General features: G+C 42.9%; 1 protein-coding gene across 1 annotated transcript in view; it reads right to left on the minus strand.

Annotated features, from left to right (window-relative positions):
• LOC106561862 (transient receptor potential cation channel subfamily M member 1) overlaps window positions 1–19654 on the minus strand; it is a gene marked incomplete at its 5' end in the record, with an annotated part of 116245 nt that overhangs the window by 23749 nt on the left and 72842 nt on the right. The window contains 5 exons of the mRNA XM_045712055.1: window positions 4690–4886; window positions 17471–17615; window positions 17717–17737; window positions 17977–18151; window positions 19015–19266. Of these exons, the coding sequence (XP_045568011.1) occupies window positions 4690–4886; window positions 17471–17615; window positions 17717–17737; window positions 17977–18151; window positions 19015–19266 (790 nt within the window). The remainder of the gene's footprint in view (window positions 1–4689; window positions 4887–17470; window positions 17616–17716; window positions 17738–17976; window positions 18152–19014; window positions 19267–19654) is intronic.

The following is a 19654-nucleotide window of genomic DNA, read 5'->3' on the forward strand; positions in this document are numbered from 1 at the left end:
AGCGCACCCTGACTGTTTTCATCACTGCCTGGTATGGCAACTGCTCGGTCTCTGACCGCAAGGCACTACAGAGGGTTGTGCGTATGGCCCAGTTCATCACTGGGGCCAATCTTCCCAACATCCAGGACCTCTATATCAGGTGGTGTCAGAGGAAAGCCCTAACAATTGTCAAATACTCCATCCACCCTAGTCATAGACTGTTCTCTCTGCTACCGCATGGCAAATGGTACCAGAGCGCCAGTCTAGGTCCAAAAGGCTTCTTAACCTCACTAGGGTTGGGGGCACTATTTTCACCTCTGGATGAAAAGCATGCCCAAAGTAAACTGCCTGCTACTCAGGCCCAGAAGCTAGGATATGCATATAATTAGTCGATTTGGATAGAAAACACTCAAGTTTATAAAACTTTAAAAATAATGTGTGTGTTTAACCTCTTATGGCTAGGGGGCAGTATTTTCACGGCTGGATAAAAAACGTACCCGATTTTAATCTGGTTACTAATCCTACCCAGTAACTAGAATATGCATATACTTATTATATATGGATAGAAAACACCCTAAAGTTTCTAAAACTGTTTGAATGGTGTCTGTGTATAACAGAACTCAAATGGCAGGTCAAAACCTGAGAGATTCCTTTACAGGAAGTGGCCTGTCTGACCATTTCTGGAACTTCTTTGCCATCTCTATCTTTTACTAAGGATCTCTGCTCTAACGTGACACTTCCTACGTCGTCCATAGGCGCTCAGAGCCCGGGAAAAACCTGAATGTCGTCATCCCAGCCCCAGGCTGAAACACATTATCGCCTTTCTCAAGTGGCCGATCAAGGGACTCTGGGCTTAGGCGCGTGACCTGGCCGCCCCCGTCTTTGTGATTTTTTTTCCTCTGTTTGCCGAAAAGGAGATTCCCGGTCGGAATATTATCGCTTTTCTACGAGAAATGGCATAAAAATTGATTTTAAACAGCGGTTGACATGCTTCGAAGTACGGTAATGGAATATTTAGAATTTTTTTGTCACGAATTGCGCCATGTGCGCGACCCTTTACCATTCGGATATAACGATGGATTATTTTGGACCAAACCAACATTTGTTAATGAAGTAGCAGTCCTGGGAGTGCATTCTGATGAAGACAACAAAGGTAATGAAACTTTTGTAATAGTAAATCGGAGTTTGATCAGGGCTAAACTTGGTCGGTGTCTAAATGGCTAGCCGTGATGGCTGGGCTATCTACTGAGAATATTGCAAAATGTGCTTTCACCGAAAAGCTATTTTAAAATTGGACATATCGAGTGTATAGAGGAGTTCTGTATCTATAATTCTTAAAATAATTGTTACGTTTTTTTGAACGTTTATCGTGAGTAATTTTGTAAATTCACCGGATGTTTGCGCGGGGTATGCTAGTTCTGAACGTCACATGCTAATGTAAAAAGCTGTTTTTTGATATAAATATGAACTTGATTGAACAAAACATGCATGTATTGTATAACATAATGTCCTAGGTGTGTCATCTGATGAATTTCTCAAACATATGACTATTTTACAGCCATTTAAAGATAAGACTCTCGTTAATCTAACCACACTGTCCGATTTCAAAAAGGCTTTACAACGAAAGCAAAACATTAGATTATGTCAGCAGAGTACCAAGCCAGAAATAATCAGACACCCATTTTTCAAGCCAGCATATAATGTCACCAAAACCCAGAAGACAGCTAAATGCAGCACTCACCTTTGATGATCTTCATCAGATGACAACCCTAGGACATTATGTTATACAATACATGCATGTTTTGTTCAATCAAGTTCATATTTATATCAAAAACCAGCTTTTTACATTAGCATGTGACGTTCAGAACTAGCATACCCCCCGCAGACTTACGCGGAATTCGCTAACATTTTACTAAATTACTCACGATAAACGTTCACAAAAAGCATAACAATTATTTTAAGAATTATAGATACAGACCTCCTCTATGCACTCGATATGTCCGATTTTAAAATAGCTTTTTGGTGAAAGCACATTTTGCAATATTCTAAGTACATAGCCCAGGCATCACGGGCTCGCTATTTAGACACCCGGCAAGTTTAGCACTCACCATAATCATATTTACTATTATAAAAATGTCATTACCTTTTGTTGTCTTCGTCAGAATGCACACCCAGGACGTCTACTTCAATAACAAATGTTGGTTTGGTCCAAAATAATCCATCGTTATATCCGAATAGCGGCGTTTTGTTCGTGCGTTCCAGACACTATCCGAAATAGTAAAGAAGTGTCGCGCTTGGCGCAATTCCTGACAATAAAATTCAAAGTATTCCATTGCCGTACGTCGAAGCATGTCAACCGCTGTTTAAAATCAATTTTTACGTCATTTTTCTCGTAGAAAAGCGATAATATTCCGACAGGGAATCTCCTTTTCGGCAAACAGAGGAAAAAAATCCCAAAGGCGGGGCGGTCGGGGTCACGCGCATAAGCTAGTGTCTCTTGATGGGCCACTTGAGAAAGGCGATAATGTGTTTCAGCCTGGGGCTGGAATGACGACATTCTCTTTTTCCCGGGCTCTGAGAGCCTATGGAAGACGTGGGAAGTGTCACGTTAGAGCAGAGATCCTTAGTAAATGATAGAGATGGAAAAGAAGTTCAAGAAATGGTCAGACAGGCCACTTCCTGTAAAGGAATCTCTCAGGTTTTGACCTGCCATTTGAGTTCTGTTATACTCACAGACACCATTCAAACAGTTTTAGAAAATTTAGGGTGTTTTCTATCCATATGTAATAAGTATATGCATATTCTAGTTACTGAGTAGGAGTGGTAACCAGATTAAATCGGGTATGTTTTTTATCCAGCCGTGTCAATGCTGCCCCCTAGCCCTAACAGGTTAAGAACTGACTGATTTAGACAGGGTTGAATGCAGTGATTTTCACAATCTGCAGGTTTGGTATATCAAAACACCTTTAGGGTGAATTTAACCACTTCCGGTTGCTCCAGGAAGCTTAGAATCAACACAGGTAGACTTCATCGTGACTTGATGAATTGTCATCGAAGACAGATTCATAAGGCATTCATAACCCACATAGGCTTCAGGTTGAATTTAGGGGAGCAGGCAATGTGTTCCTATGGGGAGAGAAGTCATTGCAAACTGTTGCTGTAAACACCTTCTTTTCACTGTTAGGGGTTAATTCCACATGGTCAAGGTTAGGCTTGCACAGATTGGGAGGACCTCAGGAACGTTCCTGAGGTCGAATTATGCTTCCTACCCTAATGGTTCTCCCGCTGTCACCCAAAAGCATCTTAAATTTAGGGCCACGCTTCACTTTGGGCCTTTTTTTCAAGGTCGCTGTGCTCAGACAGCGAGCTACAGTCAAGCGGGGCATCTTGTTGAACTTGGCACAGCCTAGAGATTATGGTAATGCCATTACAAGCTCTGTGTTATTAAGCCACGCACTGTGTCACTCCATCCTTGGTGTGTGTGTGTGTGTGTGTGTGTGTGTTTTTTTTTCTTTGACATCTGTTGGAGAAATGACTGATTTACAGTTCATGAGGGTTGCCTAATCACACATATGATGTTTTGGAAAGATGTGACCTTTTCAACCCTGAACAGCTAATCAAAGGGCTACCCAGACCCTTCTTTTACGCTGTTGCTACTCTGTTTATTATCTATACATGGTCACTTTAACGCTACCTACATGTACATATTACCTCGACTAACCGGTGTCCCCGCCCATTGACTCTGTACCGGTTCCCCCTGTATATAGCCTCGCTATTGTTATTTTACTGCTGCTGTTTAATTATTTGTTACTTTTATTTTCTACTTATCTATTTTTTACTTAAAACATTTTACTTTTTAACTTCTTAAATAATTGTTGGTTAAGGGCTTGTAAGTAAGCATTTCACTGTAAGGTCTACACCTGTTGTATTCTCCTAAGTGACAAATAACGATTTGATTTGAAATTAGACCAACTTTTATGCCTGTGTGCTTCTAAAAATGTGTGCACAGACCCCAACCAGGCAGTGTGAAGTGTGATGGGCTATATAGGATTCATAGTTTTGACATTGTGTGATTACTTTACCAGCTAGGAAGCAAAACAGCAGAAATACTTTATTTTACTATAAATGTGATCATACTTGACTTTTTTTTTTTTGCAAGCGAGAGTAAAATGCTCGCACCGTGGCGCTCTTATGTGGTCTTAACGTGCATAGGGAAATAAACATCTTACACGCCAATATCTACCCACATTTTGCAGGTGGCGGGTGTTCTTTTGAAGTCCTAAACATATTCTATTCTTATTTAAAATAAATGTGACCCAAAAATAACCCCAAAACGATCATTTTAGATTATGTAGAAAAGCAGGAAACAAGCTTTAGATGCCCAAACAATTCTAAGGGAAGACCTTCAGAAGCCCCGCCAGGTTATGTCCACCCCACTTCTAAAACCAAAGTTGCACCCCTGAGCATGACAATGGTTGGCTGGAACAGGCAACTTACTTTGCATTGATGCACTAGCACAACACTATGATGGGGAAAAGTGTTCAGAGTTTGTGCCATCCAGTATGCACTCATCTTTGTAATCCACTTGACTGAAAATATCTACATCACTCTGCACTAAGGACCGTTTGTGGAACTATGCTTTTAGTAAACATCCCTGACTAGGAGTTTTTTCAATGCTACTCTAGTTACTTTAATGAAAAAGACACTCACTGAGTCCTCTGTCCTTCTCGTTCAGATCTCCATCGTTCTTCTTGGTGCAGCGAAAGCTTCTGAACAGGAGGTAGAGGTGGCTGAACACGATGAGGGGCGGAGGGAGGATCGGACGGTCATGGAAGATCATAATCAGCTGATATCTCTGGAACTTCCAGATCTGGTTGGAGATGGCCTTCACCTCCATAAAAGTGTTGCTGTGGGAGAGGAGGTGCAGGTCAGTAGAGAGTTATAGCTGACCCTAGCTAACCTTAATGCTGACCCTAACTGACCCTGGCCCTAACTAAACTTGACCATGGCCCTAACTAATCCTGGCCCTAACTAATCCTGGCCCTAACTAACACTAACTCTGACCCTAACTCTACCTAACCTTGCAAGGTGGGGGGGAATAAGACAGATGCCTTATTTTAGATACTATTTGAAGAGGCTTTTGACGATGGCCAGAGGCGTGCGACCCACGTGACTAAATAGCGAGCTGTGACTCAGTGGTCTGATAACTCAGGCTTGGAAAAGGGGAAGTTAGCTCAAGTGTTTAGCAACTTTTAGACTGGTTCTCATATGCACGCTATTTGCATGCTCAACGCCCTCGCACGCTTCCTCGTCAATTTGCTATGCCCCGACTAGAGAGGTAAACAAGCCAAGCTAAAGATAGTCTAGCTAACTGAAACTGTGGGAAGAAAAACTCTGATGGACCTTTCTGAAAAAGAGATAGAGACGACACTGCCACATTGTAACGACCAATTTAGGGATTGAATTAAAATAGGAGCAACTTGAAGCATTTCAAGCCTTTGTGTGAGGGGTGGATGTATAGCTAGCTAGTTCTAGTCTTCAAGAAGCTAGGAAAACAGTCAGTGGTGTCCCCGCTAAAGGCTGCAAAGGACAGAGGACCAAATCCGTGAGGCAATAGCTCTGGGTCTCAGAGCGGTAGTTGTGGAGGAAGACAAAAACGCTATATGGGAGGGTGCATGCAACTGTGTCTTCGGAAGTCCAGAGAGCTGGTTGGGGAAGACATTTTACATTTACATTTTAGGCATTTAGCAGATGCTCTTATCCAGAGAGACTTAGTGCATTTATCTTGATAGGATCGGACCCTTTTTTAAAAATGTTTTCCTAAAATGACATACCCAAATCTAACTGCCTGTAACTCAGGACCTGAAGCAAGGATATGCATATTATTGATACCATGGCTTTCCATACCAACCATACCATGGCTTTCACACATTAGATCTGGTAAAAGATATTCCAAAGGAAAAAACATGCGTTTATATTTTTTTATAATCTTCTTTGAAATGCAAGAGAAAGTTCACAAAGTATTATTCCAGTTAAGGGGCAATTTAGATTTTGGTCACTAGATGGCAGCAGTGTATGTGCAAGGTTTTAGACTGATGCAATGAACCATTATATGTATGTTCAAAATGTTGTATCAAGACTGTCCAAATGTGCCTAATTGGTTTATTAATACATTTTCATAACTGTGCACTCTCCTCAAACAATAGCATGGTATTCTTTCACTCTAATAGCTACTGTAAATTGAACAGTGCAGTTAGATGAACAAGAATTTAAGCTTTCTGCCAATATCAGATATGTCTATGTCCTGGGAAATGTTCTTGTTACTAACAACCTCATGCTAATCGCATTAGCCTACATCAGCTCAACCGTCCCGTGGGGGGACACCGATCCCGTAGCGGTTTTAAGATGGCTAGGTGGGACAACCACATGTCATAGCTACTTTATTGAAGAAAAATTAACTTACTATCAGCAGTCAGTGCTAGTAGACAGCGAGAGATGTCTTGGTCTCAGTGCTATACAGTTCTAAAATCATTTGAATCTTTGTGGATGAAGTCCATGTGACCTATCTTCCTAAACCTTGATTTGATTTACCTATGGTACAATGACCTAGAACTGTACTTTGACAGCAACGAATGGCACTGAGATGGATACATGTAATGTCAGAATGGAAATTATGGTGACTGTTGCACCAGTGAATTATTGATTGAAAGTTTTGTATCTGTATAAATGTAACGAGTAAGAAGTGTTTGTTTGCATGAGGTATTTGCATGATCGGCCTATAAAACATTGATTATCCTAAATAAAGTGATATAACTGCATCAGAAATGACGGGGACAGGCAGCATAAGGGCTGAAAGAGGCACTACAGAAAGTACTTTTACTGGAAGTAAACTATGGGAACCCCACACGTAACATTGTCTTATGCTAGAACTACTACTGTAGCATAGTATTCAAATATATTGTTACCAACTATATATTTATTCTGAATGAGGATGGGAATTACAAGTCTATAGCCTACTTTTTATCACAGTCTGCACTCTAACAATAGTATCTTTCTGTAGGGGTCACAACTCAAAATGAAAACCTGCCTATCAAATGATATTGGTCACATGAGTCGAATACAACAGGTGTAGACTTTACAGTGGAATGCTTACTTATGAGCCCATGGGAAACAGTGTAGTGTTAAAAAGTAAGACAAATATAAAAAATTAACTAGTAAAACATAAAAACATAACATGGCTATATACAGAGGAGTACCAGGTAATAGCATGGCTATATACAAGGAGAACCAGGTAATAGCATGGCTATATACAAGGAGTACCAGGTAATAGCATGGCTATATACAAGGAGAACCAGGTAATAGCATGGCTATATACAAGGAGAACCAGGTAATAGCATGGCTATATACAAGGAGAACCAGGTAATAGCATGGCTATATACAAGGAGTACCAGGTAATAGCATGGCTATATACAAGGAGAACCAGGTAATAGCATGGCTATATACAAGGAGTACCAGGTAATAGCATGGCTATATACAAGGAGTACCAGGTAATAGCATGGCTATATACAAGGAGTACCAGGTAATAGCATGGCTATATACAAGGAGAACCAGGTAATAGCATGGCTATATACAAGGAGTACCAGGTAATAGCATGGCTATATACAAGGAGTACCAGGTAATAGCATGGCTATATACAAGGAGAACCAGGTAATAGCATGGCTATATACAAGGAGTACCAGGTAATAGCATGGCTATATACAAGGAGAACCAGGTAATAGCATGGCTATACACAAGGAGAACCAGGTAATAGCATGGCTATATACAAGGAGAACCAGGTAATAGCATGGCTATATACAAGGAGAACCAGGTAATAGCATGGCTATATACAAGGAGAACCAGGTAATAGCATGGCTATATACAAGGAGAACCAGGTAATAGCATGGCTATATACAAGGAGAACCAGGTAATAGCATGGCTATATACAAGGAGAACCAGGTAATAGCATGGCTATATACAAGGAGAACCAGGTAATAGCATGGCTATATACAAGGAGTACCAGGTAATAGCATGGCTATATACAAGGAGTACCAGGTAATAGCATGGCTATATACAAGGAGTACCAGGTAATAGCATGGCTATATACAAGGAGAACCAGGTAATAGCATGGCTATACACAAGGAGTACCAGTACTAAGTCAATCTGCAGAGGTACGAGGTAATTGAGGTAATACAGTACGTGGGTAGGGCTATAAAAGACTAGTCAATAAGGATAAACAATAAGCAGAGCAGCGTGTGTGAGGTGAGTGTGTGGCATCAATATGCGTGTTTGTGTGTGAGCGTATGTACAGTCGTGGCCAAAGGTTTTGAGAATGACACAAATATTAATTTCCACAAAGTTTGCTGCTTCAGTGTCTTTAGATATTTTTGTCAGATGTTACTATGGAATACTGAAGTCTAATTACAAGCATTTCATAAGTGTCAAAGGCTTTTATTGACAATTACATGAAGTTGATGCAAAGAGTCAATATTTGCAGTGTTGACCCTTCTTTTTCAAGACCTCTGCAATCCGCCCTGGCATGCTGTCAATTAACTTCTGGGCCACATCCTGACTGATGGCAGCCCATTCTTGCATAATCAATGCTTGGAGTTTGTCAGAATTTGTGGGGTTTTGTTTGTCCACCCCCCTCTTGAGGATTGACAACAAGTTCTCAATGGGATTAAGTTCTGGGGAGTTTCCAGGCCATGGACCCAAAATATTGGTGTTTTGTTCCCCGAGCCACTTAGTTATCACTTTTGCCTTATGGCAAGGTGCTCCATCATGCTGGAAAAGGCATTGTTCGTCACCAAACTGTTCCTGGATGGTTGGGAGAAGTTGTTCTTGGAGGATGTGTTGGTACCATTCTTTATTCATGGCTGTGTTCTTAGGCAAAATTGTGAGTGAGCCCACTCCCTTGGCTGAGAAGCAACCCCACACATGAATGGTCTCAGGATGCTTTACTGTTGGCATGACACAGGACTGATGGTAGCGCTCACCTTGTCTTCTCCAGACAAGCTTTTTTCCGGATGCCCCAAACAATCGGAAAGGGGATTCATCAGAGAAAAGGACTTTACCTCAGTTCTCAGCAGTCCAATCCCTGTACCTTTTGCAGAATATCAATCTGTCCCTGATGTTTTTCCTGGAGAGAAGTGGCTTCTTTGCTGCCCTTGACACCAGCCCATCGTCCAAAAGTCTTCGCCTCACTGTCGTGCAGATGCACTCACACCTGCCTGCTGCCATTCCTGAGCAAGCTCTGTACTGGTGGTGCCCCGATCCCGCAGCTGAATCAACTTTAGGAGACGGTCCTGGCGCTTGCTGGACTTTCTTGGGCGCCCTGAAGCCTTCTTCACAACAATTGAACTGCTTTCCTTGAAGTTCTTGATGATCCGACAAATGGTTGATTTTAGTTGCAATCTTACTGACAGCAATATCCTTGCCTGTGAAGCCCTTTTTGTGCAAAGCAATGATTACGGCACATGTTTCCTTGCAGGTAACCATGATTGACAGAGGAAGAACAATGATTCCAAGCACCACCCTCCTTTTGAAGCTTCCAGTCTGTTATTTGAACTCAATCAGCATGACAGAGTGATCTCCAGCCTTGTCCTCATCAACACTCACACCTATGTTAACGAGAGAATCACTGACATGTCAGCTGGTCCTTTTGTGGCAGGGCTGAAATGCAGTGGAAATGTTTTTTGGGGATTCAGTTCATTTGCATGGCAAAGAGGGACTTTGCAATTAATTGCAATTCACGGCTGGATAAAAAACGTACCCGATTTAATCTGGTTACTACTCCTGCCCAGTAACTAGAATATGCATATAATTATTGGCTTTGGATAGAAAACACCCTAACGTTTCTAAAACTGTTTGAATGGTGTCTGTGAGTATAACAGAACTCATATGGCAGGCAAAAACCTGATAAGATTTCATGCAGGAAGTGGCCTGTCTGACAAGGTGTCATTCTTCTTGTCTCCGTTTATTGAAGAGTGAGGATCTTAGCTGTCCCGTGACACTTCCTACGGCTGCCTTAGGCTCTCAGAAGGCGGCAAAACGCTGAATCGTGGCTTTGCAGGCTCTGGCTGAAACAAAGTAGCGCGTTTGGGTAGTGGCTGGTTACAGTACTGTGAGACTCAGGCTCGTGCCCGCGTCGACCGAAAGCTTTGTTTTCTTTCCTCTGTTTAGCTAAATGGACATTCCTGGTCGGAATATTAACGCTTTTTTTACGAGAAAAATTGCATAAAAATGGATTTTAAACGGCGGTTGACATGCTTCGAAGCACGGTAATGGAATATTTAGATTTTTTTTGTCACGAATTGCGCCATGCGCACGACCCTGATTTACCATTTCGGATAGTGTCTGGGACGCAACGAACAAAACGCCGCTATTCGGATATAACGATGGATTATTTTGGACCAAACCAACATTTGTTATTGAAGTAGCAGTCCTGGGAGTGCATTCTGACGAAGACAACAAAAGGTAATCAAACTTTTATAATAGTAAATCAGATATTGGTGAGTGCTAAACTTGCCGGGTGTCTAAATAGCTAGCCCGTGATGGCAGGGCTATGTACTTAGAATATTGCAAAATGTGCTTTCACCAAAAAGCTATTTTAAAATCGGACATATCGAGTGCATAGAGGAGTTCTGTATCTATAATTTTTATATTAATTGTTATGCTTTTTGTGAACGTTTATCGTGAGTAATTTAGTAAATTGTTAGCAAATTCCCCGGAAGTTTGCGGGGGGAAGGCTAGTTCTGAACGTCACATGCTAATGTAAAAAGCTGTTTTTTGATATAAATATGAACTTGATTGAACAAAACATGCATGTATTGTATAACATAATGTCCTAGGTGTGTCATCTGATGAAGATCATCAAAGGTTAGTGCTGCATTTAGCTGATTTCTGGGTTTTTGTGACATTATATGCTAGCTTGAAAAATGGGTGTCTGATTATTTCTGGCTTGGTACTCTGCTGACATAATCTAATGTTTTGCTTTCGCTGTAAAGCCTTTTTGAAATCGGACAGTGTGGTTAGATAAAGGAGAGTCTTGTCTTTAAAATGCTGTGAAATAGTTATATGTTTGAAAAATTGAAGTTTTTGTATTTTTGAGGAATTTGTAATTCGCGCCACGCCTGTCATTGGATATTGGAGCAGGTGTTCCGCTAGCGGAACGTCTAGATGTTAGAGGTTAAGTGTTCCCTTTATTTTTTTGAGCAGTGTATATAGGCCCTGGATGGCAGGAAGCTTGGCCCCAGTGATGTACTGGGCCATTCACACTACCCTCTGTAGCGCCTTACGGTCAGATGCCGTGCAGTTGCCATACCAGGCGGTGATGCAACCGGTCAGGATGTGCTCAATGGTGCAGCTGTAGAACCTTTTGAGGATCTGGGGACCCATGTCAAATCTGTTTAGTCTCCTGAGGGGTGAAAAGGTTTTGTCGTGCCCTCTTCACGACTGTCTTGGTATGTTTGGACCATGATAGTTTGGTGGTGATGTGGACACCAAGGAACTGGAAACTCCCAACCCGCTCCACTACAGCCCCGTCGATCTTAATGGGGGCCTGTTTGGCCCACCTATTCCTGTAGTCCACGATCAGCTCCTTAGTCTTGCTCACATTGAGGGAGAGGGTGTTGTCCTGGCACCACACTGACAGTTCTCTGACCTTCCTATAGGCTGTCTCATCGTTGTCGGTGATCAGGCATACCACTATTGTCATCGGCAAACGTAATGATGGTGTTGGAGTCGTGTTTGGCCATTTAGTTGTGGGTGAACAGGGAATACAGGAGTGGACCAAGTACACACCCCTGAGGGGCCTCAGTGTTGAGGATCAGCGTGGCAGACGTGTTGTTGCCTACTCTTACCACCTGGGGGCAGCCCGTCAGGAAGTCCAGGATCAAGTTGCAGAGGGAGGTGTTAAGTCCCAGAGTCCTTAGCTTAGTGATGAGCTTCATGGGCACTATGGTGTTGAACGCTGAGCTGTAGTGAATGAACAGCATTCTCACATAGGTGTTCCTTTTTTCCAGGTGAGAGAGGGCAGTGTGGAGTGCGATTGAGATTGCGTCATCTGTGGATCTGTTGGGGAGGTATGCGAATTGGAGTGGGTCTAGGTAGTCAGGGAGGATTTTAAAAATATATTTATTTCACCAGGTAGGCTAGTTGAGAACAAGTTCTCATCTACAACTGCGACCTGGCCAAGATGAAGCAAAGCAGTTTGACACATACAACAACACAGAGTTACACATGGAATAAACAAACATACAGTATGTGCAAATGAGGTAAGATTAGGGAGGTAAGGAAATAAATAGGCCATGGTGGCAAAGTAATTACAATATAGCAAATAAACACTGGAATGGTAGATGTGCAGAAGATGAATGTGCAAGTAGAGATACTGGGGTGCAAAGACACAAGATAAATAAATAAATACACTATGGGGATGAGGTAGTTGGATGGGCTATGTACAGGTGCAGCGATCTGAGCTGCTCTGACAGCTGGTGCTTAAAGCTAGTGAGGGATATATGAGTCTCCAGCTTCAGTGATTTTTGCAGTTAGTTCCAGTCATTGGCAGCAGAGAACTGGAAGGAAAGGTGGCCAAAGGAGGAATTGGCTTTGGGGGTGACCAGTAAGATATACCTGCTGGAGTGTGGGCTATGGGTGGGTGCTGCTATGGTGACCAGTGAGCTGAGATAAGGTGGGGATTTACCTAGCAAAGACTTGTAGGTGACCTGGAGCCAGTGGGTTTGGTGACGAGTATGAAGTGAGGGCCAGCCAACGATGGCGTGCAGGTCGCAGTGGTGGGTAGTATATGGTGCTTTGGTGACAAAACAGATGGCACTGTGATAGACTGCATCCAATTTGTTGAGTAGAGTGTTTGAGGCTATTTTGTAAATGACATCACCGAAGTTGAGGTTCGGTAGAATCGTCAATTTTACGATGGTATGTTTGGCAGCATGAGTGAAGGATGCTTTGTTGCAAAATAGGAAGCCGATTCTAGACTTAATTTTGGATTGGAGATGCTTAATGTGAGTCTGGAAGGAGAGTTTACAGTCTAACCAGAAACCTAGGTATTTGTAGTTGTCCACATATTCTAAGTCAGAAACGTCCAGAGTAGTAATTCTGGACGGACGGGCAGCTGCAGGCAGCGATCGGTTGAAGAGCATGCATTTAGTTTTACTTGCATTTAAGAGTAGTTGGAGGCCACGGAAGGAGAGTTGTTTGGCATTGAAGCTCGTCTGGAGGTTAGTTAACAGTGTCCAAAGAAGGGCCAGATGTATACAGAATGGTGTCGCCTGCGTAGAGGTGGATCAGAGAAACACCAGCAGCAAGAGCGACATCATTGATATATACAGAGAAGAGAGTTGGCCTGTGAATTGAACACTGTGGCACCCCCATAGAGACTGCCAGAGGTCCGGACAACAGGCTCTCCGATTTGACACACTGAACTCTATCAGAGAAGTAGGTGGTGAACCAGGCGAGGCAATCATTTGAGAAACCAAGGCTGTTGTCTGCCAATAAGAATGTGGTGATTGACAGAGTCGAAAGCCTTGGCCAGGTCAATGAATACGGCTGCACAGTATTGTCTTTTATCGATGGCGGTTGTGATATCGTTTAGGACCTTTAGCGTGGCAGAGGTGCACCCATGACCAGCTCTGAAACCAGATTGCGAAGCGGAGAAGGTATGGTGGGATTCGAAATGGTCAGTAATCTGTTTTGTTAACTTGGCTCTCGAAGACCTTAGAAAGGCAAGGTAGGATGGATATAGGTCTGTAGCTGTTGATGTGAGCCATGCCCAGCCTTTCAAAGCACTTCATGGCTAACGATGTGAGTGCCACGGCTTGGTAATCATTTAGACAGTCCCTGTGCCCAAGGAAGCGAAGGTAACTTATGGTGGTCTGCTTAATACATATAGGCATTACAGACTCGGTCAGGGAGAGTTTGAAAATGTCATTGAAGACACTTGACAGTTGGTCTGCGCAAGCTTTGAGCACACGTCCTGGTAATCCGTCTGGCCCAGCGGCTTTGTGATTGTTGACCTGTTTAAAAGTTTTGCTCACATTGGCTACCGAGAGCATTATTACAGTCAACCAGAACAGCTGGTGCTCTCATGCACACTTCAGTATTGCTTGCCTCGAAGCGAGCATAAAAGGCATTTAGCTCTTGTATGTAGATCAGTGACACAAAATCTACATTTTAGATTAAGGCTGTAACATAACAAAATGTGGAAAAAGTCAAGGGATGTGAATACTTTCTGAAGGAGCTGTAGGTATGTATTCAACTTGATGCAGCTAAAGAAAGGATTATTTCTCTTCATGAAGAAAATAAAAAATAATAATGGGACCTTCCTGGACTAGGATCAATTTACACAACTGCACCCCTCTAATAGCTTGAACCAGAAAATGGCTGCTCATTGATCGACTCCAGGTGAGCGTAAATGGATGAGTGTCGGAACCAGAAAGAGGGAGAAAAATCTTTCTTGGCGTGCCTGCGTTCTTCACCCGCATCCGGACTTAAGACTTTCAAATCACTTTGAGCCCCTGTACCAGCTGTCTTCTACTGGGGCTTAGATGTTCCCTCCATGGCTGAGGATGCCTCTCCAGCTACCTTGCCTTGTCCTAGTCAATCAACTGCCTGGGCACAGCCTGGACCACTGCGGCCCCCCTCCTCTGGGGTGTGCTCTCTGACTCATAGCTCTGTCCCCTTGGCTGTTGTGGCCTGCACACTGCTGGGCCGTGCTTTCTGGATCAGAGCTCTGTCCCCTTGGCTGTTGTGGCCTGCACACTGCCGACGTCTCAGCAGCCCTTTTCTCAGGTGAGTTCTATTGCACTGGCCTTGCTTCAAGACAAGGCAGAAGACGGTTCATTCTGGCGATTGTGATAGGGAGTTGGTGAGGCATATATCTGTATCTGGGGCATAAACTTTGTTTTGCTGGGGCAAAATTTCAAGATATCACCAGGTTGCTTTCCGAGGTTGTGAGTCAGTCACCAGGGGCTGATACTGTCATGATTCATGTTGGGTCGAAATGCATTATGAAGGGCAGCTTCATTCTCTTCCAACGCCCCTGGCATAATGCACATTTGCTGAAGCATTATGACAACACAGCGCCACAATGGTAGGGATTAGCTGAGCTGGGCTTGGGTCATTGATACGTCATTGTCTCAACACAGCCTTATAATGCTATGAAAGGATCCAGGAACCCACATGATTTGGGTGGATCCCATCCTCCATATAATACGAGCTTTGTTTCCAGAAGGTATCAAAATTGTCAATAAATGTTAAACCCACAAAGCTGCAATCGTCTCGTAACCGGTTATGGAGGGCTGAAAGTATGCTGAACCGTTCAATGCCACGATTTAGGGAGAGCAGAGAGCCAGATATTATGGGGCGTTTGTTGGTGTCAAGTAGTGACCCAATCAATTCTTTAAAATCCATCTTCAGTTGTTCTGAGCTGCCCTTCATAATGTATTTTGACCCCACATGAACCATGACAGTATCAGCCCCCAGTGACTGATGCACAGCCTCAGGAAGCAACCTGGTGATATCCTGAACTTTGACCCAACGTAAACCATGACAGTATCAGCCCCCGGTGAATGACTCATAGCTTCGGGAAGCAGCCTGGTGATATCCTGAACCTTTGCCAGAGGAAAACACAAAGTCTTTGCCCCAGGTACAGATATGCCTCACCATCGAACTCCCTATCATGTCTCGAAGCTGATTGCGATGCCAGAGCCACAGAACTCGAATGAGAAGAGGGCTGCTGAGACGCCGGCCGCATTGTTGTATCTGTGTCTCTATAAAGGATTCCCCCACTCCCTTCGAACTCTGTGCAACAAGAGGTGCAAAAACTCTAGATCCCCTTTACTCCACACACAGAGACGCATACAAAGCTCTCCCTCGCCCTCCATTTGGCAAATCTGACCATAACTGCCGCCTCCTGATTCCTGCTTACAAGCAAAAACTAAAGCAGGAAGTACCAGTGACTCGCTCAATATGGAAGAAACAAAAACCAAAGTATCAGAGCGTCAATACAGCACCAAGATCGAATCCTACTACACCGGCTCAGACGCTTGCGGATGTGGCAGGGCTTGCAAACTATCACGTATTACAAGGGGAATCCCAGCCACAGGCTTCCCAGTGACACGAGCTTACCAAACAAGCTAAATGCCTTCTATACTCACTTTAAGGAAACAGTGAAGCAACACTGAACCATGAGTGAGAGCACCTGCTATTCCGGATGACTGTGTGATCACCCTCTTTGTAGCCGATGTGAGTGAGACCTTTAAAAAGGTGAAGATTTAATTAACTTTATATTTTATTATTATTCGTGTCTTTATTAGACAAACATTCACAAAACCAAAGTGTCAGTAGTTAGCTAGAATGCATGGGTAATTCACGTCATTGCCCTACTATTTAAACAGAGGACATCCAAGGAGGAAAATGTGTAACTTCAGTGCAGTAAGGAAATGTGCAATCTATAATTAGCTAACTAGTTCATTTATAACTAAAACATACATTTTATTAGCTAGCCAATTTCAGTTGTTACCAAGCAAGCTAAAGTTATTAGCTGGCTGGCTTTCTATGGGCTTAACAATGCTAGCTAACATTAGCTATGCTAGCTAACATTGGTTCCTACTTGCTAGTCAAAGGACGGTAACGTTTAACAGGTTGCAGTTGTCTAATGTCACTCGTTTTAGTGTAGACAGCTTTTTATAACGTTTTGAAAATGATGATTTATGCGCCCTATTCATGGCCTTAGCAACAAACGATGTCCAAACTTAGAAGGTTTGCTTTAGCTAGCAAGCTACTGTGTGTTTGCTTATCCCGGAAGGGCTGACTGGAAGGGCTGGGGCGGTCCTATGTAAAATAATAGATCATGATTCATTAAATTCAAAACGGGGCTATCCAACCAGCGTAGGGTGTAGCCTTGAAGTCTGAGGCCACAGCCCCTTCAATATCGATGCTTCATGCCAACACATCAAAGCAGCCTTTCCAGACTCTCAAGTGAGAAAGACTGGTGTCAGCCAGACTAGGGACTCTGCTGTTCTAGCACCAAGGGAAGCAGGTTCCACCATTTGGGTGCCAGGACAGAGAAGAGTTTTGACTGGGTTGACTAGCTAACCAACTAACCTCCTCCAAACAAAGATAGGTGTATATGTGGCAATCTCATGAGTTTTCTAAAGACAAAGTTATCTGTAGGTGTGGTGTAGTTGTGGCCATCTCATGAGAGTTTCCTAAAGACGAAGTTATCTGTAGGGCGTGAGTTTCTGTTGTTGCTTTCATGGAAGAAACAAGCCTACATCCCTGAGGCCAGACACAGTAAGTACTAATAACTTGTGTTCAACTTTTGTACTAATCTCGGAACCCAGATTCAAATATTGCCTGCGCCAGCTAGCTAGCTCTGTCACAAGAGACTAGTTGTCAACATGACAATGTAAAAATGTTCCTGTTTTTGTCAACTTACTTGAAGACAGCGATCAACAGGTTGACCAGCAGGATGTTGGCCACCAGTAGATAACAGGCCATGATGGCCGGGGTCAGCCAGGCTCCAGGGATACACGGAGGCAACTTCTTACCATCCTCATCATACAGGTTCTCACCACACGGCGCTGGGGGGTTAGCGGAAGAAGAACAAGACTGCTTTAGTATTCAAAATAACACTCTCCACATTGCCACTTTGAAAATATAAAACTTACTGAAGAATACTCACGGTTGATTTCCATTGCATAGACTTGAAGCAGTTCCAAAAATAAAAATGAAAAGGCATGAATACAAAGACAACATCATACTTCTGTCATGGTCAAGACCAGGTGCACGTGAAGTCAAAGACTGTCCTGTGCTGCTGGGAGACCAGGTGAAGTCAAAGACACATTATGGATAAATATAGGACAGATCAAAACATGGACAAACAGGACTGATCATCCGCCCGTGAAACAGGAAACAGAATCTTACTATAAATCTGAGTCTTACGGTCGATCGAGTCAGCAAACACCTCTCCATAGATCATCCAGTAGGGCATGTAGAAGATGTTCCTGGCCAAACGCCATGTTGGCTCCTCATCAGGGTGCAAGATGGCCTGCCGCGACACCCCGAAACTCATCAACACCACCAACATGATTATCACGAAGTACAGCATGTCGATCATCTGCAGAACATGGAACACAACATATTAACCATTCTAATATAGAACATGGAACACAGCATGTCAGTCATTCTAATATAGAACATAGAGCAGGGCATGTTAATAATTCTAATATAGAACACAACATATTAACCATTCTAATATAGAACACGGAACACAGCATGTTACTCATTATAATATGGAACATAGAATGTCAGTCATCTGGAATAAATTATTTGTAATTAAGCCAATGGGATGCCATTATTTCCATTCTTCTACCATTCCAGTGTTTTACTTGCTATATTGTATTTACTTCGCCACCATGGCATTTTTTGCCTTTACCTCCCTTATCTCACCTCATTTGCTCACATTTGTATATAGACTTATTTTTCTACTGTATTATTTATTGACTGTATATTTGTTTTACTCCATGTGTAACTCTGTTTTTGTATGTGTCGAACTGCTTTGCTTTATCTTGGCCAGGTCGCAATTGTAAATGAGAACTTGTTCTCAACTTGCCTACCTGGTTAAATAAAGGTGAAATAAATACATAAATAAAACATTTGTAGTAATACTGTCCTCCCCTTCCTCCTCTGGTATCTTCAGAGGTAGAAGGCCTCAAGACAAGCAGACTGAGTATCTTCTGTATGGTGGGCTAACCCCCTGTAACCTATGCTGTATTACGCGATACTTTTTGATTGGGGAATATTAGTGATGAACGATGAGGAGAAAGCAGCTGAATGAAGTTATAGAACCACCATAGTAATAATCCTTCAGGATTTATTGTGGATTTATCCTCTATAATATTTAATGTATGATATGTTGTCTCTGGAGCAGCCTACTAACTTTGAATTATCAAACAAAAATCAATCAATCAACGAAGTTACCATTTTCCCAATCATCATGACATAGGGTCCCAGGTACTTGTTGACCCCGAAGATGTCGAGCACCCTGATGTACCAGAAGATGATGTCTATGCAGTAGATGACACGTCCTATGCCCAGGAGGGGTTCGTTCTGCAGCCTCAGCAGAAGGCCAACCAGGAAGGTGGAGATGGCTGCCAGGTCAGTGATGTTCCAGACCTCTTGCAGCCATACGTTGATCTTCTGCTTCAGCTTCCCAGGCTCTGACATTAGGATCTATGGGTCAAGGTCAAAGTTAGTAACCCAGGCTCTGACATTAGGATCTATGGATCAAGGTCAAAGTTAGTAATCCCAGCTCTGACACAGGACCTTTGGGTCAAGGTCAAAGTTAGTAATCCCAGCTCTGACGTCAGGATCTATGGGTCAAGGTCAAAGTTAGTAACCCAGGCTCTGACATCAGGATCTATGGGTTAAGGTCAAAGTTAGTAAGTAAGCCTTGTCCGAGCCAGAACCGAGCATGGGGTAGGATGTCCTATTTCTGTAGCGAAGCATCTTGATGTACACTACACTCTGTCTGACATCGGGGTCTGTGAAGGAAGTACAAAGCATCACTCAATGCTCACATACAGTACAGCTGCATCTGAAATAGCCTATTACCTATAAT

The sequence above is a fragment of the Salmo salar genome, unplaced genomic scaffold, assembly GCF_905237065.1.
Source record: "Salmo salar unplaced genomic scaffold, Ssal_v3.1, whole genome shotgun sequence".
Classification (NCBI taxonomy): domain Eukaryota; kingdom Metazoa; phylum Chordata; class Actinopteri; order Salmoniformes; family Salmonidae; genus Salmo; species Salmo salar.